The 21,983-nt window shown below is 53.5% G+C and overlaps 8 protein-coding genes and 1 non-coding gene across 9 annotated transcripts; 5 read left to right on the top strand and 4 right to left on the bottom strand.

Annotated features, from left to right (window-relative positions):
* Nucleotides 1-705: 705 nt before the first annotated feature.
* On the bottom strand, nucleotides 706-2,916 carry N0V89_007630 (uncharacterized protein; the record flags this gene model as incomplete). Its single annotated transcript, XM_056216391.1, has 1 exon — nucleotides 706-2,916. One exon carries the CDS (start codon nucleotides 2,914-2,916, stop codon nucleotides 706-708), a length of 2,211 nt encoding a protein of 736 aa, XP_056070638.1.
* Nucleotides 2,917-3,448: 532 nt separating this feature from the next.
* N0V89_007629 (uncharacterized protein) lies at nucleotides 3,449-5,137 on the bottom strand (the record flags this gene model as incomplete). The annotated part of the gene is made up of 3 exons (XM_056216390.1): nucleotides 3,449-3,783; nucleotides 3,840-4,716; nucleotides 4,772-5,137. The coding sequence occupies 3 exons, from the start codon at nucleotides 5,135-5,137 to the stop codon at nucleotides 3,449-3,451; spliced, it is 1,578 nt and encodes a 525-aa protein (XP_056070637.1).
* A 2,387-nt stretch (nucleotides 5,138-7,524) lies between these two features.
* Nucleotides 7,525-9,336, top strand: N0V89_007628 (uncharacterized protein; the record flags this gene model as incomplete). Its single annotated transcript, XM_056216389.1, has 1 exon — nucleotides 7,525-9,336. The coding sequence occupies one exon, from the start codon at nucleotides 7,525-7,527 to the stop codon at nucleotides 9,334-9,336; it is 1,812 nt and encodes a 603-aa protein (XP_056070636.1).
* A 1,139-nt stretch (nucleotides 9,337-10,475) lies between these two features.
* On the bottom strand, nucleotides 10,476-11,661 carry N0V89_007627 (uncharacterized protein; the record flags this gene model as incomplete). Its single annotated transcript, XM_056216388.1, has 2 exons — nucleotides 10,476-10,555; nucleotides 10,887-11,661. 2 exons carry the CDS (start codon nucleotides 11,659-11,661, stop codon nucleotides 10,476-10,478), a joined length of 855 nt encoding a protein of 284 aa, XP_056070635.1.
* A 786-nt stretch (nucleotides 11,662-12,447) lies between these two features.
* N0V89_007626 (uncharacterized protein) lies at nucleotides 12,448-13,853 on the top strand (the record flags this gene model as incomplete). The annotated part of the gene is made up of 5 exons (XM_056216387.1): nucleotides 12,448-12,664; nucleotides 12,722-13,020; nucleotides 13,070-13,201; nucleotides 13,258-13,341; nucleotides 13,395-13,853. 5 exons carry the CDS (start codon nucleotides 12,448-12,450, stop codon nucleotides 13,851-13,853), a joined length of 1,191 nt encoding a protein of 396 aa, XP_056070634.1.
* A 681-nt stretch (nucleotides 13,854-14,534) lies between these two features.
* N0V89_007625 lies at nucleotides 14,535-14,623 on the top strand. The gene has a single exon. It is a non-coding gene; the product is annotated as a tRNA-Gln (tRNA).
* Nucleotides 14,624-15,478: 855 nt separating this feature from the next.
* N0V89_007624 (uncharacterized protein) lies at nucleotides 15,479-16,671 on the top strand (the record flags this gene model as incomplete). Its single annotated transcript, XM_056216386.1, has 2 exons — nucleotides 15,479-15,800; nucleotides 15,848-16,671. The coding sequence occupies 2 exons, from the start codon at nucleotides 15,479-15,481 to the stop codon at nucleotides 16,669-16,671; spliced, it is 1,146 nt and encodes a 381-aa protein (XP_056070633.1).
* A 468-nt stretch (nucleotides 16,672-17,139) lies between these two features.
* N0V89_007623 (uncharacterized protein) lies at nucleotides 17,140-17,951 on the bottom strand (the record flags this gene model as incomplete). The annotated part of the gene is made up of 3 exons (XM_056216385.1): nucleotides 17,140-17,183; nucleotides 17,245-17,415; nucleotides 17,579-17,951. 3 exons carry the CDS (start codon nucleotides 17,949-17,951, stop codon nucleotides 17,140-17,142), a joined length of 588 nt encoding a protein of 195 aa, XP_056070632.1.
* Nucleotides 17,952-18,472: 521 nt separating this feature from the next.
* On the top strand, nucleotides 18,473-21,051 carry N0V89_007622 (uncharacterized protein; the record flags this gene model as incomplete). The annotated part of the gene is made up of 2 exons (XM_056216384.1): nucleotides 18,473-18,629; nucleotides 18,710-21,051. 2 exons carry the CDS (start codon nucleotides 18,473-18,475, stop codon nucleotides 21,049-21,051), a joined length of 2,499 nt encoding a protein of 832 aa, XP_056070631.1.
* Between the last annotated feature and the right edge of the window lie 932 nt (nucleotides 21,052-21,983).

Genomic DNA, 21,983 nt, shown 5'->3' with positions numbered 1-21,983 from the left:
AAGGCATCCCTTCGCAGCTTCCGCCGAGCTGCTCGCGCGAGCATTTTGAAAGTCAAGTATTAAAGATACTAAGGAATAGAAGGAAGAACAAACGCTCGACTATACAAAGAAGGAGGAACAGGCCTGCAAAGAGCGCAGTTACGATGGGCGCTCCGGATAGGCAGCTGTTGGAAATTGAGGGCGCATCGGATGGCAAATCCCCCCTTCTACATAAGAATTTCACTGGGCCGTGCACCCGGCCCGGACCTCCAGGAAGCTAGAGGGCACGTGATCTTCTGGAAACCTGCAGACCCTTGACCTGTGCTATGTACGAGTCATGCATGTGCATTTCAGATGGCTTAGTGGGACGCAGCCCGTCGAAGTTGCGTGAGGCACAGAATGTGTTAGGGTATCGATCGCAGTCGTCTTCAGTCCAGAGTAATCATTACAGTCAACTAATTGCCAGCGCAATGCAAATGTACCGCCGTCCCAAAATCTACTTAGAACTCCAAGACTCCAAATGCTACAAACTGATTGGGCAAAGCCTAACTCCGATGAAATGCCCGCAATCCTCCTCTACAGTTCTATCGATCACATTTCGGTTTATGTCCGCTATGACCCTCATCATATCTATGCTAGCGCAAGTCTCAGACGGCGCCGAGGATTGATCGAAAGACGCGTACTGAGTCTTCGAGCCTTTTGTCGATAGTTCGACGCACGGCTGCGTCAACGGAGACTGGTAGTCGCGGTAGGCATAGATGTCACACTGGCTGTCGTACTGCTCCCTGTCGTCGTGATCGTGGCAACCATCTCATCACTCGTCGGCGCGCTATTCCACGCATCGCGGTAGTTGTCTTCAACATCTGCGTCATAAACCTCTATGTCGTTCTCCCACTCGTCCTCCTCATCTCCAAAGCAAAACAGGTCGCGTGCGCTCCCCACTGTAACCTTCCGGTGCTTGCCCTCTGGAATTGTGCAACCGCCAACGAGTTCACGATACTTGACAGCGTAGGTGTCCGCGATAGACGAGACATTGAAATGGGGTATCATGTCGCCGCGATGGAGGAGGTAGGGGAGGTGGGGTATTTCGGGAAGATCACCGTCGAAAGGTAGGATGAGGTGCAGCGGACGCGAATGGGAAACTACTCCAGCCTCCGACAGCTTGGGTGGTGGCTCAAACATGTCACCGCGGAGAAATGCTTCGTTTGTCTGTGTCGGTGGAGAGGTCTCATCGTCCCCATGCCTCGATTTCGGTAGGGCAAACTCTTCGGGGATATGGTACAGTTCGTTGTGAACAGTGACGAGGGCTTCTTCGGAGGTCGCTCCGGGATAAACCAAAGCGTAACCACGGGCACGCATGAACTCGAGCGTGTACTCCATCCAGGATGGGAGTGTCTCTGATACAAGCTTCTTCCGTTGCGGCGCTTTGGAATGCTTCGCCACACGGTTGCTGAGGAATGAGTGAAGCTCGGCCCATTTGTTGCCAAAATACAACGTTGCATGACTATTGGGAGCTTGCCACAGGAACGGCACACTTTTAGTGTCAGCAAAAAGCTCAGCGTATCGTCTGGAATGCATATCGGTGGGCTTGGGAGGGCTGAGTTTCGTCTTCCCGTCGAGCAGAAAAGAGGGCAGCTCCAGTGTCACACCCATGACACCAAGGGCGTCGTCCTCGGCGTAAGTGGAGTACTTGTACTCCAGTAGAGTGAAGATGAGGTACTGATAATATTGCGACGAAAATTCAGCCTGCGGAGAAAGCAGCAGAACGTGCGAATGTTTCGAGCTAGGGTAGAAGAGCTCAAGAAAACGGATAGCTGATTCCTCTTGTGTTGCGCGCTGACTTCCAATCTTGCGTCTGGTCGTTATGTGGCTCTGGTGGCCGGATGGAGGCCACTTGAAGTCGTCCAAGAACCGCTCCACTGTTTCATCGAGCTCCGCGGGCAATTCGAGGGTTATATGAGGCAGGTTCATGCCACTATAGTCGGCTGATCGGATTGACTTCAAGAGACGAGCAACGCTCGCAGAGTCTGGCGGCACCTGGATCAGGATATCAATGGTGGGTAAGTTCCAGCTCCGTAGGGATCCCGCGTCAAGCCTAGACATCCACATCATGCTGTCCAATCTATCTCTGGGTATCTCGATGAGGGGCATATGCAACGCTTCTGTTTTCGCGCGTATTCCCCTTACGAGGAAGCCATCCTCGGACAGGGCATCGTCTATTATAGCTGCCTGTGGGTGTAAGAAGCTGTTGATGTGGGTCATAGCTGCCATAACACTCTGCTCGGCTCGGTCGTCTGAACTGTATTCCGTCCAGTCTGGCCGCGCATCGTGCCAGATGGCGGGACATTTGATTTGGTCTATGCCATTGATCTCTAATATCTGGGCCAAGTCGATGTCTTCCCTGCCCATGAATGCCGCATGTACATAGTTTCTACTCCAACGCGCCATCTCACATATCATAGGGAGCATCGTAGACGCACTGTGCAGGCTGGATATGGGAAACACAATGTTGCGATTGACGGCGCGGTAGCCGTAGGTGTGGGAGGCTCCGTGCAATGAGGCAGCGAGCCGGTAAAACTTGAATTGGCCATCGAACGTATGCGGTGTGGGCTCACCAGCCCGTGGCGCCCTGTATCCTGGCGGCGGTCCCGCAGGTTCTTCGTTGTTGGTTTGATCGTAGCCGTAGCTGAACCTGCCGGGCGGAGCACTTCCATAATCCGACGTGGTTATCTGGTCGCTCCACGCGCCCAAGGTCGGCATGTTCTTGACGAGCACGTAGACCAGATATAGGCCTACGACGGCCAACAAGATGCGCCGGCGTCGCCAGCGCAGCGGCGTGCTCCTGGGTATCCATATCGGCATGCGCGTCGCGCGCGGCCTGTGGTCGTCGTCCTTCTTGCCCAGTTCCTCGTCGCCGGGCAGCATCGATCTCAGCATGTTCCCCCGATTCAGGCCTTCCTGCAGAAATCCAGGCATGCGCGCAGCTCACACCATGGCGCTATATGCCTCCGTCATGTGGTGGACGCAAGGAAGCCTGTTCGTGCAAGGAGAGTCGAGAAAGGACGCGCAGGCGCTAAGGCGAGGGAGAGGGAGAGGGACAGGTCGGCGCAGGAGGGCAGCGAGGAAGAGGAGACGCGGGCGCAATTGTAAGATTGGCCAAGCTCAGGATTGCTGCTGAGGCTTGAGGACATGTTGGTAGCTTCGGCTTTGACTAACCCAGGTAGACTAGTACGTGTAGCACCAAATCCGCCTTCCGCATCCTGCCAAGTCGACGCTGTCCGTCCCGTTGGCCTCATCCACACGAAAGGTGTCATTCACAAGACATGTGTACTGGTCCTAGAACGCGGATAGACCACTTCGCCCGTTTAAGCGAATGCTAGTCTCTTTCCGGTGGCAGTCTTCCCTAAACGTTGAACGGCGGTGTCGATCAGCTCGGTCGCCGTGTCAAAGATTGGAACTATCTCAATGCCTACGCCGTCTCTGCTAACCGCCTATCAGCCTCCTCTAGACTTCTCCTCAACGCTGCCTCGTTGCGCGGCTTGAAAATGACCTCGTAATGCCTGCACATCGTCACCAAGCTGCACGGGTCTGCGCTCCCCCTCACGGGATGCGTTTCAACCTGAGTGACTGGCAAAATCTCAAAGCTGTTCAGCATCCGCATATACGTCAGATACAGCTCCCGATTTGCTAACAACGATCCGGCACACATCCTGTATCCAAGGCCATATGTGAAAAGCGGCGCGTCAGGCTGTTCAATCCAACGCTCAGGTCGGAACACCTCGGGGTCGTGCCACACTTTCGGATCTACGAGACACCGTCAACTCATTTCTGTATGCAAGCCGCAGCAAGTTTTGACTTACCCATATTGCACGCCCACGCGTTCAGGTAAACGGTGCTACCAGCCGGGATCAATTTGCCTTCGTACACGACATCCTTCACCGTGGCTCGTGGGAGTGCCAACCTAAGGACGCAGTAATACCGCAAACACTCTCGCACCAAGGCCACAATGTATTCACATTTTTGGTCGTCGTATGCGTCGCACAGGGGCTCTTCGATCGAGTAGTACTTGCCAATTTCTTCAACCGCCTTTTTCTGGATGTCTGGTCGTTGGGCGAGCAGTGCAACACTCCACTGTACCAGTGTGGTAATGGTATCGAGACCTCCTGAAAGCATCGTCAAGCTGATGGATGTCAACTCCTCCTTGTTCAACGCGGCACTCTTATCCTGGATAACGTTCGCTTGAATGCAAGGCTTGTGACTGCCCTTCTCCATACGATCATCCAAGTCCTTGTTCAGCTTAGTCAGATACACATCTCGTCTCCTCCGCATATCACGTGCCATCACGGATCCAGCGCTGAATGGGTTCAGTCTGAGCAGTGGAATGTAGTCCTGGAGATTACCGGTCGTGCTTCGAAAGAGAGAGATGGCTTCTTCTACTTCGGTGATCTCGTGGAACATTGGATCATCCCGGCTTTCCATGCGCGTGCCCCAATTCAGTGTAAGTGATAGAGAGAGTGAAAGGCGTTGGATCATGGGCATGGGATCTACTCCGGCCACACCTGCTTTGCCGTTCACAAAACCCTCTTTGACAAAATCCTTGGTCTCGACATCGATGTGGCTAATATATGTCGCGATCGACGGCTTGTTGAGAGCAGACGCAGCACCTTTACGCCTTCTCTTCAAAGAGTCATTGAACGGCGAAGTTCCGATTGTTGTTCCGGCAGTGTTCGACAGCACCTGTTCCTATGAGCCTAGAGTCCTCTTATCATCCATTCTTTCGCATTCGACATACCTTGTGAAACGTCCAAAATACGGGCCTTGAGCTCAATGCCTGGCTATTCTGCCCAAAAATCTTCCTCGCGGACTCCGCGCTATTCACCACGATGACCGGCACATTGCCTAGCTGGATTTGATACACATCCCCGAAGATCTTGCTCCATTCGCGGTACTTCTCGGCAGCATTGTACTTGATGTCTGGGATGTTGCCGACAAGCGGCCAATTCGTTGGCCCATCGAACCCCTTTACCCGAAGAGAACGGCGTAGGAATTCGTTGGTTACAACGTAGGTGATGGGAATGCCGACGAGGATGATAAAGATGGAGCGAAGCGTGTGTTCGAATAGCTGATTCGACAGCAGCGGCAGGACTGTCGAGATCATTGTGTGGATTCTTCCTTCACAACAAACAACTGTTCTCAAGAAATACCAAGATACGATAATGCAGAAGATCGATGCGTTGCTTTAAAAACCGGAGAGTTCGTCCCCTTTGCGGCGTGGTCCTTCAATAAGGAAAAAGGCACGGTGCGTTGGCGCTCACAGACTTCACAAACAATAGCGACGAACTACATATCTACGCCGTCTTCCTGTGGCTATCTATACTCGAGGAGACATCCCCACACTACCGCCGGTACTGCAGGATCGCCATGCGGGGAGAGGGATGGGAACGCCTTCGTCGCGGAATGCGCGGAAAGGTTCCGTGTTGCGGAACTTCTGACGATTGGAGCAAAGGCGCGGTGCCGTGAGCATTGGGATCGCTAGTTGGGTGTCTAGCTTTATGGGGCAACGAGGCGAAAGGTTGGCAAAGGCTTTTAAGCGCCCTCGAGGCTTGAGTCACTTGGTGACGGTTTGGTAGGTCGAGTGTTCGCTGTGAAGGTACAGTATTGCGCCGTGTCCACGAATTTCCTAGCGCTACGTTGACCCTGCCATATCGAAATTGGAAATAGTATGGTGATCACTCCGAAGCTCTAGAACAGCCTTCTCAATTGGCTGTCGGAAGGGGGCGCGTAAGTGATCTCATAGGCTCAGTAGCCCAACACCTGTTCACGCATCTTATTCATGTCGACTGAATTGAGCCCATGCGTCTATTAAGTATATCAATTCTTGTGCTTTCCAAGATTCACAAATGCATAGCTTTTGGCAAAATTATTAAGGACTCGATGCGACACAGACATCAATCCGCAACTGCACGCTGAGACGTGACCATCGTGGCTACAGGTTAAACCTTGACTTTCTCCGAATAATTCTACACTCTTCAATTTGAGAATAACAGGTTGTGGATTGACTGTTTGCCGCTTAAGTTTGAAGTTTCGGCCTTACGCTCAGAGTTTTGAAGGGGTATATGAATGAACAAAAAATATCTTGAAAAAGGTGGTTCTATGTCGTTTTGAAGAAGGGTCGCTTGACGCTGCTGCCTACGACTAAGCTGATGTTATTTTTTTGTACTGGTCAAGACCAAACTTATTTTGCTGGGGCTTCCAATGCTACACACGATATGGACACTTTCGCGTCGAGCTTGCCACTGATCAACTCTTGTGACCTGAATTTTTATACAGTATTTCACATAGATTTAGGATATATTACATATTGTACTAGGGCGACGAGTCTATCAGTCTGTGATGCTCACAACATCCTACCTAAAATCGCGAAGATAATCATGCCTAGATCCTTTCAATACTCAACGCTCTATGAAGATATGCTTTTGGCGCGAGGTCATACGAAGCGGATCTCTTCATGTACCCTGGGCCTGTTGGTCCATTGGCTTCCTTGCCCCTGTACCTTCTCCCCCCTGAGCATGTGTAGAAAATTGCCTAAACATGATCAGAAGCTCCAACTTTTTACAAATATGGCTTATTAACTTACTACTTCTGCTGCCTTCTATCACTGCTTTGCGCATCTGATTTATATCCATGCGGTCTCCTTCCGTATAACGACTAGAAAGACGGTGATATGGTGGATATCGCTATTGCTATTCATGAATCTTGGTGCGCTCCCAGAAGCTCACTCGTGATAGTAACCTGTTTCTATCCAATTTCATATGCCTGATATACCTCGCTGTCGGTATTAGTCAGCTCAGCAAACTCGGCAGGCAAACCTTGGTTCCAGATGTCTACCTAGGTATCGATCCCTGAATCATCGTTCGAATTACGCTCATATACCCTGTAAGGACCTGCGTTTGTTTAGCTACGATGTATACAGAGCTCACGACTCCCCACAAATGCCATTTATCCAGAGGCTGCCGCAATCTAGATTGTAATTATATATCCCCAGCGGAGCGGCCAGTGAGCTTTGCGTCTACTTTCTCCCCTCGACTGCGACCTAGCGGAAAGAGTGACCACCTCACGGCAAGACTCGACCGGTAAGAAGGCTTTGACGTCATCCAGTCAGCTCGGTTCGAGGCCGCGAAGAAGCGCAAATGTTCCGCAGAGCCTCGTTACAAGCCACTCTTCAATCACGGTACATCCACACGTTCAAACAACGCGACAAGCCAAGTCACAGGCCCCAGACGATGCAATCACCTAGCGGAACCAGCTAACAGGGCCGTGAATTCGAGACCTTGCGGCTGTGATGTGTTCGCAGTGTCATAAATGCGCCTTGGAGCGCTGCGCAGTTAGAACCATCCACCTCACCCCTTCAAGCGCACAATCAGAGGACTTGTGTCTTCTCCATACGATCCAAGACACGGCCTCATTCTCCTGCATCTGTGATCATCTCACTAGCACTTCCAGTTTTCCATATTTTCTTGAGAGCACGATAACATCAGCACCTGCATGTCGATGACCGAGCAGCCTTCCGTTGCAGGCAGCAGAGAAGACGAAGAAACGCCCCATGGGTTCAGCAAGCATGCACTCCTTAGCCAAGGTTCTTTTGCAGCACATTCTGGAGACTACAATACTGGAAACCGAAGTGCCGAAGAGACCTTCGATATCAGCGAATATTGTCACGCGGATGATGATTGGGAGCCGCATGCAAACACACCTGACCCCGCATGCTACGTTGACTCAACGCACAGTAGGAGCCTAGGGAGAATTGTTTTGCGGTCAAATCAACAAATCTCTACAAATGACGAGGTTCTTCTATCTGGCGTCGAGAAGTACGCTGAAGCAACTAGCTTGAGCTACAGAGATCAAGCGCGCGCCATTCAACTCCCATATAAACCCCTGCCATTAGGACAGTCAGACACCACTGAGTATTTCTCGCATATGCAGAGCATACCAAAATACACGACAGATTCACCACAGCCCGTCCACCTCTCCAGCTCTAAGTATGAGCCGTACAGAGCACGATTTGACTCTTCTGAGAGCGCAAGCCAACATCGCAAGGAGGCGACACGATTCAGCCGGAAGCCTTATCGACTTCCAGGAACCGATCACACAATTCGAGAAGTCGAACGAGACCGCCTCTACCACGTCGAACGAGTGTATAACGCCATGACATGCGGTGATGCAGCGAGGGATAATAAAGGCTCCATTGCAATGAAGAGATGGGTGCATGGCGCCTATTATAACTCCGACTTGGTCGAGGCGTATGCACATAAGGTGATTGATTGTCTGTTGCTGCAAGCGAAAGACGGGTTTCGCGGCTGGGTGAGTTTTCTTCCCCTAGACTTTGTTCGAGATATGACTAACTCGAAAATCGTAAAGGTTCATAATGATTATGTTGCGGATGACCGTAAGGGCGACGATGAGGACCGAGACGTGACCTGCGAAGAACGACTGGAGAGCGTTCTTCGGGCTCTCCAAGAGGAGAAGACAATCTGCGAGGATGTCATGAACTCTGCTTGCCAGATCCGCATGTTTGTCAACGCTCCGAAAGCATACGCAAATAGGAAATACCAAAACCGCGTTGGAAATAGCAAAAGAGGTCGAACGAAAGACTCTGATGCAAGCGATGGGCCGTCCAAGGTCCGCAAATTCAACCCAAAGCCAGCGACAAGAGCACGCCGTACTGGATCAAACAAGCTCGCTGAAGTCAATGTACACATGCGGCTTGGAAGTCAGCCACGCGAGACGTCTCCATTCCAACACCAAGCACGTTTCTCGACACCGTCTGCGTTCCCTGGCAATCCCGACATGGCCAGACTTCCGAGACTCGTTCCTTTGCAGGGAGACCCGTCCACACGGAGTCGCTTTCAAGCCAGTTCGCCGCCGCTAACAGGGTCCCCTTATGCCCCGCGTGTGTCAACAATGCCGCCGCAGCAACATACACCACTGATGTCGCCCCCAGCCTTGACACATGGGAATAAATCCGCACCCACGAGCCCATATGATGCGCATCCTATACACAATCCTGATGGCGAGCCGTGGCCTGCAATGCAATATGGCAACGTTTATTACCGGGCCGACGAGCCACTCTTCGACGGCACTTGGAGCTCGCCTGGCGGGCCGCAGAGTCAGGCATGCACTGGTGTCGATGCAAACCTTTTCGCGCAACATCCAGAACTAGCCGAAGTGACATTGAGTCCAAGACAGCAACTCAACGGGGCATATGACGGCCTGGATTTCTCAGAATACTGGAGGGCCCAACACGGAGTCCAGCAATATCCGTACCCAGGACCTTCAAATACGCACGACCAGAGATAAGGACCTGAGATATTATGTTTCATGTTTCAATTGCATCCGCTTGTCGCATTTGCGGTTGGCGTTCAAGGCGTCGGAGGAGCAATAGGTTTGTTGCGCCTCCTACTGGTACTGTCTCTCCATGCATCTGCACACTTTCAGGCCTTTTCCATTCTTCTCTTCATGATACCCATATCGCCCCCATCTCCCGACTTGCCTTGCACTGTGTTTTTAGTTTCGGTCTCCGTTGACCATCACCGCAATGTGGCAACGCTCCTTAACGATACGACCTGTCGAAGGTATACGACTAAATTATGTTGCGCATGGAAATCGGAGTCGTTTTTTCTTTCTTGGGCGAAAATTTGCTGCGCAGCGGCATTGAGGCGCTAGAGCAGCGATGATATTCTTTTGTCGAAGGCTTGACGTCACCAGGGGAGTGATCAGCGCCACCGCGTTGGTAAATGCATCTGTATTCATAAGTACTATATTTGATATGCTATCTGATGGTCAAGAACATCAAGTTAATTTTCAGTTACGCATCTACCTTTGAAAGCGCGAACTCGCACAAGACGCCCTTGTATCGACATGCACTTTCACAAAGAGCACGTTACTAGGTACTGAGATTTCCTCTTTTGGACAGGTATTTCTCTCTTAAGATAAACTGCGCTGCATATAACTTGGTCTTGTACGTCTATCACTGGAGGGTGATGTGAGCAAAACACCTATCAAATGTCCGCATTTCTACAGCTTGGTATCTTGGAATGTTGTTGCAACTCGACGGTCACGGGTTACAGAGGAAGTATTTTTATCACACGATGCCAATGTTTTTCGGGGATGAAGCCGATCTTTGGATCGAAGCTGATCGAATACTGAACTTGTGAACACGAATTATAACATGAGGCAGTGAAGCCTCGCTAACAAGCTATGGATCATTGTACAACCTGATAGGGTGGAGGGTTTGTACAGCCTATGACGAAGGGGTTTGAGTCTTGAAAGTATTCGTGACGTACAATGTATCTAACGACACTGTGGATTTAGCAAATTAATGTTAGACGAGAACAGGTGCGGGAGGATAAGCAACGAAAAACTCAAAATACGGTGATGTCTATAGGAAACACTACACTATCAAATAAAAAAACAAAGGAAGTAAGTAAACAAACATGTCAACGCAATCGGTAGTTCTCACGGTCGCGGTCGAACTCCATCAGGAAACCGTTGGCCCGGAAAGCATCTCCAAGAGCACCTAAGGATTGAGGGCTCTGTAATACGCGCCTAGCAATCTCATGATCCATTCCAGAGGTGTCCAGACCTGCTTGATGACGACCCTGACGTTGTTCAAACAGAGCTCTAGAGCTTAAAGCAGTAAATAGTTCAGAAGCTGATACTGGAGGGTGCATCAGACGAAGACGCTGAAAACAGAGAGCTTCTTCAGCAGTGCCTGCGCAGTACATCCGATGAAGATCAGCGTCGCCTGACTGTCCAAAAAGTGTCTCGCAATGGCAATATTCGCGTGGCAGAGGCAGAGGAATTTCCCCGTTGACGATCATAGCGGCGGTGAGGAGGGTAGGTCAAACTATCGAGTGCTTCCCTAAATGTGACGCGGCCGGATCCGTGCATCACGTCGTCTACTGCACCCCACGTAAGGAGTCCGTACGGATCGCTGCTGTCAACGGTCTCGGTGTGTTGATCACGAACCATCGGCTCGCCTTCCTCGATGGCCCACTGTTCAGCAAGATGTTGCATGAACTCACTCTCATTCATGAGCACTCCCTCATGGTCAATGAGCTCTCCAAAGTCTTCTTCGCGCATGAATACGTCGTCCCCATCCAAATTTATAAGAACACAACCGGGCGGTGCTGGAGCGGGTTCGTGGATGGCGGGTTCCAATGCTTGCAAGGAGTACGGAAGTTCGATCTGCGGACTGGCTAGAGACGTGATATCAGAACGGGCAGTGTCACTGCTCATTAAGATTTGCTGAGGAGTCACCAGCACAATGTTCGGCTCGGGCACATCGTCAAGGCGAGAGTCTTCTTCAGGGCATTCCTCACTCGCCAACATGAACAACAGCAGGCTGCTGACCATGCTTGAAACATCAGACAGATGCGGAAGAGGATGATTATCCTGCATAACGCTTCGAACCAAGTCGTTGAACAATCGGATATTGGACTCGCTCGCAGGTGATTCGAACTTGGTGCAGCGTACTTGGCTCCAAAGCTGGTTGATAAAGGCTTGTGGAACGCTGTCGATGCGAATCAGTGTGTCTGGCGGGGCATCCGAAGCCCGGGTTGCGGGAGTACCTACCGAGACATTGAGTTCTCGTGCGGTGTTAGGTGAGCCTGGAGGATCCATAATGAAAGTTGTATACCTCAGATGTTTTATAGATATCTTCTAATCAATTTTGCTTGGATAATGGTACCTTCAGTTGAGTGGGCAAGGCTTTCGATTTGAGGTGAAGAAGTTTGTCGCTCAGGACAACCTTATAACGTACCTGGTAGTCATAGTGCGTAGAGGCTGCGGACATTGTTCAAATACACATTGTGAGCTGGAACAACGACTTGCAATGTGCGATTATTTCACTCAGGATGTGGCATTGTGTAGGCGCTTTGAGTACCTGTAGTGGACTATGGTGATATTACCCCAGAAAGCAGACCCTAATGCAAGCACTGTGACGGCATAACACAGCCCAGCTTGCCGGTAGCCGTCCGCTCAATCTTCGTGCCCACCGCACATCGCCCTACGTATTCGAGTCATCCTAACATACAATTCTGCTCCTTCCTCACGTTCAAACCTACATTCTCGCTTGTTCGCCAAGAGTAGAAGTCTGGTCCAATCAGTGGCGATTCTAAATCCAATGGAACGAGTCCGCACCTAGAGGCTAGATGTCACTTTGACTTTGTTATTCACTGTTCACTTCGAGCGCGTCTCTACACGTTTGTGACGCGCTTGGAGTGAAGAGCGCGCACGCGTTGTAGGCAGTCGCGTGCCGCTAATGGTGAAGCACACCTATTTCCCGAGACTCGTTCACACTCCGTCTTCTCTACAACACGCGCAGCCTTGCTCGTTCTGCCTTTCGCTCCCCTGCTCGTTCTACACATTGTACAGACCTTCTAACCGTCTTTGTAGACCACATTCACGATGTCGACGTCTACACCAACCCACAGCAGTCTTGCAGGCTTCGCGGGTCATAGCGTTCCAGCCGGCGAGTCTCCCTACGTTCGGCTGTATACCGAGGCGTTGGGTGACCTCGATAACCCTTTTGCCAAGTTCTTGAAGAGGCTACATGGCGTTTCAGGCACCATCAAGGTCGGCCACGTCTTGGGTGTCGGCAGTTATTCAATGACAGCGGAGGTTGGTGAGTAAAGTTTGGGTACGCTATTGCAACGTTCTTCGGTTGACGGATGCCATGCAGAAGCGACAGAGGCCCTACAGATGCTAGCTCGCGATGCTGAGCAGCCCCATTTCAAGGACAGTTGGGCTCGCGCGCTGACATACCGCTACCGTCCGCTCGAGGAGGCTACGCAGACGAACCGTGCAGACGGTACCATCCGGGAAGTCATTCAGCATGCGGAGCAGTGGGTGAACGTTCTCTATGATGCCATGTGCAACGTAGCGAATGTCTTCAACAAGCCTACCAGCATCGAGCTCTCCATGTTCAAATCGCCAACACTGGACAACAAAGCTGTCGAGGCTGCTTGCCGGTCGGTCTTGGTAATTACCGTCACACCACATACGCATTCATGTGACTGATTGGAGATAGATTGCCCTGATCCATCGTTGTGTCGTCGGGTTCTGTGGACTGAGGATGGGTTCGGGCGCTTCGGGTGCTTCGCGCGAGGACAAGAAACTGACATGCAAAGAGCGCCTGTTTGCCATCGTCAACGCGCTCAAGGTGAGCTTCCTCCTTCTCGTTATACTGCCGTCGACAGATCGCTAATTATGCAACAGTACGACAAGAGGATCTGCAAGGACATCATGACCGAGGACACCAAGATTGCTCTGCTTGTGCATGCTCCGGTTGCACTCTCTAAGGTGAGATCCATCCTGGCTAGCCGTCTGCTTCTTCACCCACTCACTCATTACAGTTGAAGAAGAACCAAGAGAAGGGCAACGACGCGAAGCGGGACCTGCTCGCCGCAGGCACGGCAGTCCGTCGCCAGGCCTACGACTCATCCACTGCCCTTGCGAACTCGCAGGCTACCATTCCAATGGGTCTCAGCCTGGCGCCCGTCCCCACTGATACTCTCCCAGCTCGTGAGGCCTTGAAGCTACTCTCGCTAGGTTCTAGCCCTGCAATTCCGTCTCCAATGCCGCCTGCGAGTGCAAGCTACCTCCCACAGGACTTGAGCGTGTTGTCTTCGTCAGGCTTCGCTGCGCTGAACAAGGAGTACGCCTCGAAGAAGCGCATCCGTGTCGATATGGACGACCGCGATGTTGAGGAGGCCAAGCGCGTTCGTATGAAGACGGACAAGGACGACATCGATGCCACCGATGCTGTCTTCGCTAAGACCAAGAAGACCAGTTCGCGCCCGAAGGTCGGTTAGGAAGTTGGAAAGTGGAAGATTACGACACGCTATTGGTCCCTTCAAGACGTTGCAACGATTGAGAGTGGCCGATCTGATGCGGGATTTCGTGATATTCTCGTTCACGTTTTGAGTAGCGGTACATGTTGGGAGTTCCGCATGTTGTCATGTTTCCTGAACGATTTGTATGCGCTGCGATGGACCTTGAATTGATGCTGGATAGGAACGAGGCCAGAGATGGCGGTTGTGTTGGAAGTGGCCCCTCGTGACAGTATGACCCTGGACGAGAGGCGCGAGTTGATGTTACTTGTACTCAGTACATTCCAAATAAATCAAGTTGAGAATCAAGCTGTCATTGACGGAATTAAAGTTCGGAAGTGTTGAGCTACACATGGACGCGAAGATGCATTGGTGAAGGCGACGTCGAAGAAGCACTTCGGTTGAGGGCCCCTCTATGTAAGTCCCGAACCATCTCCGGAACCAACGCGCAAACGCTGCTTACCCCGCCCATCGATCGATCGTAGATCGTTCTGCGCCACCATGTGTCATTCTAGTTAGACTCATTCGCCCCACCATACATCACCATCAGTCTCTGCGGACGCTTCCCCGCCTCCTACAAATATGTGTACGGTATATATATTGTTAACGTCGCAATTTCGCCATCAATGACAAAATTCATTGTTTAGCTCAACCAAAGCAACAGGTTGTGTAGTGTAGTGGTGATCACTCCGGATTTTGAAGCTTCTGCGCATCGCCTTCCGGCAACCCCGGTTCGAGCCCGGGCACGACCTATTTTTAAAATCCTACGAAGTCGACCTCGAGATTTTTTTTTAAAGTTTTCGGCCTCGGGTCACAACTAAGTTTGATTCCTCAGGCCAGCGAGCAAACATACATAATGGCCGTAAACAATCTAGACAAGTACCACAAGACAATAAGACAAGCTTTAACAAATTCTAAGTGTCGCCTAAGGACTACAAGTTGTGATATACGTGATCAAACCACCCTAGACGATAGAAAATCTTAGTAAATGCTCACAAGATAGTATGCAACTGTTGTAGTTGCTTTCTCTCCTCTCCTTAGTACACCTGAATTAAAGGATTCTCTTGCGTTCCCTTTCCCTGCCCTGCGAGCTACACCCCTTACCCTGCTACTGCTCGTCACTTCTTCCTTGTCTAGCACGGATGGCTTGCTAGAGGGGATTTTTCTGGATAATACACGCTGCTTCGAGTAGCAAGATCCTGTGATTAGTCTCTACGTGGTCCTCGAGCGTGACACCTTGTATGCTACTGTGCGGTAATGGCTGCCCTTGTGATAGGAGAAGACGTCTACCTCTGCAAACATTGCAGTCTGTATATAGCCCCGCTTCGTAGATGTACCACGTCTCCGCAACCTGGTTACTCTAGCAGAGAGCGAAGAAGACTTGTATCCTTTCCTGACCAATCTGAGATATGGCGCTCTGGCCGTGCGATTACCACTTGACTAAATTCACCGAGTGGAGGGAGGCGACCCTTAACTGCGTACTTCCGTCAGGTAAGAGGAAGCGTGATGCGGGCTCTATTCCAAAGTTGGAAGTGTGCACATGCGGCCCGGATGCCGTTCGCGATCGTTGCTGTGAGTTCTTCAACGCCACTCGCGATCTCTGGCCCATGCTTTGGAAGGATCAGAGTCTCCGGGATACCGTGGCAGCATGCGAGCAGTATCACGGCCTCCAACACCTGCAGTTGGATGACATGGACCCCTATGAGGCTTACAAGAACTTTTACAAATTAGCCCACGGTCCCCTCTGGTCCCAGGTTCCTGCAGCTGTAGATGACTATTGGCGATATCTGAGGCAGCAACGGCTGCACATGGACCTGATGAAGCCCCTCAGACAGGGTAACTTGATCGCGTGGCACACTTTGGCATGCTGTCCTGCCGGCTCGCTGGTCGTTGCCATGAACGATGAGGCGCACAGGAGGCGAGATGCTGGTACGTGTTGTCTCAACTTCCACAGACGGATCTAACCAAGCGCGCAGTCCTGCATATCTGGGTGCCCATTGTCCCCGCCAGCATCGTGGGGTCGATCTACTGGCCGTGCCACTACGGCACCGTGATAACCGTGCAAAAAGACTGGAACTCGCGGGACGACCTTCGGAAAGCTTGGAGGGACCGATCGTTCAAGTCGAAGTATGACTGGTGCCGCGCGTCGAACCAGACCATCGACAATCAAGCCCAGGCGTTGTGCCTTCCGTTGCTGCGGTTCAACGACCTAGATCAGTGCAAATTTTTCATAAAGGGGAAGAATATCAAGACCGGCAAAGAGCCTTGCGGTGGAGCGAAGGCGCTCCGACCTATCGCACCGTTCCTGCAGCAGCGGGAGGAGGACGTATTTTGTTTGGTAGAACATTCGGACAATCTCAGGAGCCCCCGCGCGGCCGCCACCACCGACAGCCCAAGACAGCTCCACATAGCATGCATGGGCCTCTGGCCGTCGCACGCGCGAGCGTGGCGTGGGATGCTCGCGGGACTGTTGAGCGCCCACTGGCACGGAGGCTCGATGAAGCACAGCCCTGCAGGGCCGGAAGTTGCCAACCGTGACGATGGCAGCGAGGCCATGACCGCTGGTGATGGATCTCGACGGGACGCTCTCCGGCAGACACAGACCAATTTGCCCGACCAAGCAAACGGTCGTACGCGGCATCCTTTTCCGAAGCACAACCTCAACAAAGCTCACATGAATGAGGTCAAAACCTGGCTGATCGACGAGATGGGTTACGACAAGGCAGCTCGGAGGTGGCACTGGAACAGGGTACAGGACGTTGCAGAGCGGGAGAACCAGAAGCTAGAGGACGCCGCTTGATCGTCCTTGAACGTGCGCACTCGGACGGGGACGAAGCTGCAGGGAGGGACGTGTCGTGTGCTTTGAGATGGAGCGGACAGGGAGCGGTTGCCTTGGCGTGTGTCCGTACTGTGTAGTCGTGTCGCTGTAGAGCTGAATCGAATGTTGCTCCTTGGCGTGCAGATGCTCCGAAATGCCGTTTATGTAATCCGGAGAACGACTTGGCCATGTCACCGGCACTAACCAGCTCCACAAAACAACCACACATCAAATCCATGCACATGACCACAATGCTCTTACTCGTTGCATCACCTATCCAACACTGATAGGTATTGCCACCCAGACATCGCGAGGTTGAAAATTTGCAAGCCTTTTACGAGACGTGAAACCCCACCTCACCCGCCTCCCTTTCCTTGTCCATGGCCCGTGGAAGCGGCTGCGTTGACGACCACCTCACGTCTCCTCGGCCACAGCTCGCCCAGAGCAACCCTACTCACCGCCCAGCACTCGCTCGCGCACCTTGATCAGCTCGACTGATTTCGTATTAGCCGGGATTGACCTAACGTGACCAGCCTGCTTGGGCAGGAAACTCACGACAAAAGCGCTCGAGGAGCTTCTTGAGCTGCTCATCGAAGTCCCCACTCCCCTGCCTCCTATCGAGCTCCCGAATGATAGGGCTGACGAGTTTGGACTGCACTGCGCAGGAACATACGACAAAGGTATTGTACGGATGCCGATATTTGTTATCCTCAGTGCTGTACTCAGCTGAAATAGTCAGCAACTCTCCCACCTGCTCTCAACAAAGCCATGCACGTACCATCGAAGCACGGTCTACCTGCGACCAAACGATACACATCGTTAGCCCGGTCCAGCAGCTCGCCACTACCTCTAGGGAACGGGCGCAGGGACTCCATATAGGAAGGCCAACATCGGACGAGTTTGAACTCATCGCTCACAGGCGGGGGAGGAGGCTGCCACGCTTGCAGCCGCTCAACGTTCTTGTTGCGGAGGAAATCTTGTTCCTGCCACAACGCAGCCCTGCCTATAGCCGCCCAGCCTGGCACCGGGTTCGTCACCTCGTCAGAGTCCAGCTCGGATAGGCACCGCTTCAACTGGTCGCGATCAGCAGCGGTCGCCGGACGGAGCATCGCTCTCACCTCAACCACGCCAAATCTCCGCGGCGCTGCCTTGGCCCAGGTAAGGATATCCTCGAAGTTTCCCGTACTCTGATCGCCAGCCCTGAAGCGTTGACACTTTTGCCGAAGCTCGTCCAGTGCCGCGTTGTGGTGGATGCGATCCATGGTGTGCGGGAATGAGGTGAGGAAGCGGGACGAGATCACTGGTCGGCGAAGGCGCGGGAGGTCGTACGGTGCAGACTGCGGGCCTTCCGAGAAGGGACGAGCCTGCATGGCTTCACCCAGCCACGCCCGCGAGCCTGCGGCACGTGCTTGGTTGGGTAGGTAGGCTGGTGGCACAGACGTTCCCTCGTGCAGGTTGTACGACGCGACGCCAGGCACGGTTTCGCAAGCTCTCCCCCAGCAGAGCGATTCTCGTGATCATCGGGCACCATCGGGTGACTGACGATGCCCACGATATCTTGTCAATCTCGAGCACGCACCGTGATCCTGGCGGTGCGACGCGCGTGGGGCCACATACCCCGTCATTGGTGGATCCATTCCGTTCTCGTAGCTTCGTCGGGCATCTGGGGCAGACTGGAGGAGTATATCTGCAGCATGTACGGTCTGGGAGAGTCGTCCGCAGAGTGCGTTCCTACAGCTACAAGTTCCCCGCTGGACGCAAGCACTGAATCCTGTCGGCAAACATGCCGCCTCCGTTGGACGCCGACGCTGAGCGCGAGCGTCGGGGACGCGAGGTTGGACATGTGATCCTAGTGTGTGCTGGTTTCACGTCCGAGGCTTGGGCGATGAACACCTTGTGGCGTGCTGCCAAAGGCATCGAGGGCATCCACCTCGGCTGGGGTACAGTCACCCCGCCACTTCCTTCCCTCTTCCCCCTTCCCCGCCCTTTTCCACGCTGTGCTTACCGTATGTCGACGCAGGCCGCGAAGCGAGCGGGAGCGACGGCGCCCTCATCCTCACGCAGGACCCGTTTCCTGCTGATCCTCTGGCGGCCTGGTATCACTGCGTGCGCGAGGCCGCGAATCTCAGCGGTACCATCTGCTTCGACGTGAAGAGCGGCAAAGGGCCTGTGAGGTACAACGACATTTACGTAGTAGCGTGGCCGCAGGACATCCACCACATCCATATTGTGCCTGGGCCATTCTGGTATGAGGCGACTACGGTGTGGCACAACACCAAGATGGAAGAGTGGCAGTGGATCCTCCGTCAGTGTGCCGTTAAGATGGAACATGTGCCTGACGCGCTGCGGTCGCTCGTGGCAGCGTCCAAGTCTACACGCGAGACCCTCTCAGCCCTCTCAGACAAACAGCCGCGGCCTCCTCGGCAGTGGTACAAGAACCCATCCAACAGGGTTGAATTTGACGGGTGGAGCGTGCCACCACCACTCGACATTACCATATTTACACGCCTGAGCGCTACAACTAAGAGAGTTTCTGAGGAGGCCATCCAACGCTTGTGGACGTCTTTGGAGCAGCAACCGGGCGTCAGGCTGTGCGAGAACCCGGTCAAGCCTCTGATCGCGGACTTTATCCTCCTCCACACCAATAAGCAGAGCGGTAGACAACAACAATACCTTATAGAACACAAGGCCTCCACTTCGAAGCCGCAGGATCTGAGGCGCTACATGGATCCCAAATACGATTGGCACGTGCTCATCAGCCAGTCACCCAACCCGGCTGCTGGGGACAGCTACCAGATCGCCTTGGCAGGAGACAAGCCACCTAAGCGACTCATAGACGAGAGCGCCTTTGGCGTGGAGCTGGCGAAAGTGCTCGCGGAGCGCGGAAGCGGAGCCCGCACGGTCGTGCAGAAGAGGTGGAAGTCGATCCGCCGCGAGACGAGGGCGGAGAGCCTGGGCCACCATCGCCAGCTCGACGCGCTCGAAACGGGCCCCCTCGACGACCCGCGCGCCGTGGATCTCGGTGGAGAAGCCGGAAGCGTGGCCGACGGAGCAGCCACGCAGGACCCGAACAGAGAGTGGCGGGTTGCCAACGACATCGTCGAAATCAGCACGCGCGGCCAGCTCAATGACCAGTCGTGGTACCTGGGCCAGCATGTCTTCCTCCCGGCCTCCGCCGCCAACTCCCACGGGACCTCCATCCTCGTCCAGCACCAGTGGAGCGAGGACGAAAAGCTCGCCTATCAGACCAGTCGAATACTGCCGCAGCCTAACCTAGATGTGGGCGTCATACCACTCGCCTTTGGCCGTCGCCTATATGACAACCGGACGGGAGAGCGTCAGTACCTGAAAGCTTCTGTGCGTAGGTATAGCTGTACCAAGATTCGGACGGTCTACCTCTTTTTCAATTCCGCCAGCGAGGTCAGCGCCGTCGACGCGATGACGGTACACTGCGCTGAGCCAACGGCGGCGAGCGACTGCGCACAGTGCGATGAGGAGCACGAGCACGTGCAATGGGTGCGAGGCGAGTACATAGCCCGCACGATGGCGGCTGGGGCTGATACCCATCCGGATGTCCGCGCAACGATCGGCGAGTACCTTGGGTCCTTTACGCTAAGCAGGGGACAGCTGTGGCAGAGATGCGTAGACTTGTTCGAGCAAGGCGATACCTACACGGTCCATACGCTGCGTGAGCTCCTCCAGAGCACGTGGAAGCATGGGATACGGCGTCCGAAGGCAGCGCACAAAGTAGCAAAACGCTGGGCACCCTGCAACGAATGTTGGGCCGAAGAGAGACTCTGCGACGACGCCCAAGGGTCCTGCCACGAGTGCCTGCGCCGTGTGCGGGAATGTTCACGCAAACGATGCTGTTTCTTCGCTGACCCGAAGGCGTGTGAGAACCCCTGGTGCTCCGAAGTTCACTGCACGGATGAGTATGACAACGTGACTGACGTGCTGCGGGATCCCAAGGGCGGCGATGTGAGGAGGAAGCAGCAGCAGGTAGAGGTACTGGACCACCGTATCCCTGTGTGTGACCACTGCTGGGAAAATGGCTGGCATCTGCTGTGCTCATCAGCGAAAGTTTGCTATATGTGCAGCGTGTACAACAAGGGCGGCAAGTGCATCCGCACGAGATGCAAGGACCCTGACACGTGCAAAATCGTGCAGTGCTACTACGCCCATGGCACGTTCGCCGGGGCCTGCCGGCCTCACACCCCCCGCGAGGCGGTGACCGCGCCCTCGATGCCGGCGGACTTGGGCAGTGAAGACAAGACGGCGATTGCCAAGGAGCGAGACCAGACACTCAAGACCATCAAGAACAAGACCTGGCCGTACTACTACTCGTGGCCGACGGGAGGGTGATCCAACGGTGCCGTGGTGGCCCTCAGGTAAGCACGCAGCGAGCGACCCGAGCAGACACAAATGAAACAGTATCTGGTACAGTACCCAAGCCGCGTGAGTCGCTGGTCGTGAAATTCGTCGTGCGCTCAAGTGCCCATGAAGGCGTGGTTCAACTGCTGCGCGCGTGCAGCTGCGTCCTCCGCCACAAGGGGCAGGTCAACTCCCCGGCTCAGCCTGCGCATGCTTCGAGATGGACGGCGCTGCAGGAACGCAGGAGGGGCGTGGATCGGTCCACCCGCAAACAGGACCACCACCCAAGCACGTCTTCTGGTGGAGACGACTGCTGATTAGACGATCGACTCGAGTTTACCAGGTGTGTCGCAGGCGATGTGCTCCTTCGTTCACGCAGCGTGCGGCTTCGGCGGATAGGAGCAGCAGTCGCGGCGACATCCGCTCATCCAAACGCTGACACGATCAACGACGGTTCGATACGGTCGAGGGCGCCTTTGAACGTAGCCGGCATTCGATGGAAGCGCAAGTCTACTGTAGATTTTTGATGTTGGCGACAGCAGGGGTGCGATCGAAATACGAAGCACTACCGTAGAGTTTTGCACACAACGGACAGACTAGTGATTAGCTGCAGGTGGCAAAGTAACCTTACCAAGTATAGTGCCCGCGTGATCATCTTTGCCAAGTATCAGATTCTAGAAATGGAAAGCTTTCTTACACTCGTAGATGAGGCGCTGAGGGGGAACACGTGAGGAAGCGCCCACGGCCTAGACATCTCTACCCTCTAGCAGTGGCCTGCTTCCCCACCCCAAGATTAGCTATCAACATGAAATCGATAGGTCTGGTAGAACTCGCGCTTGCGAACTACCTCGTGCAAAAATCATTACATTTTATGGTAAAGATACAGGCCCCTGGGAGCATATTGCAATTGATGTTACCCACCC

Source organism: Didymosphaeria variabile (assembly GCF_027946475.1).
Source record: "Didymosphaeria variabile strain IMI 356815 chromosome Unknown scaffold_5, whole genome shotgun sequence".
Lineage (NCBI taxonomy): Eukaryota > Fungi > Ascomycota > Dothideomycetes > Pleosporales > Didymosphaeriaceae > Didymosphaeria > Didymosphaeria variabile.
The sequence above is the reverse complement of the archived record's forward strand: the minus strand, read 5'-3'. Positions and strand labels throughout refer to the sequence as shown.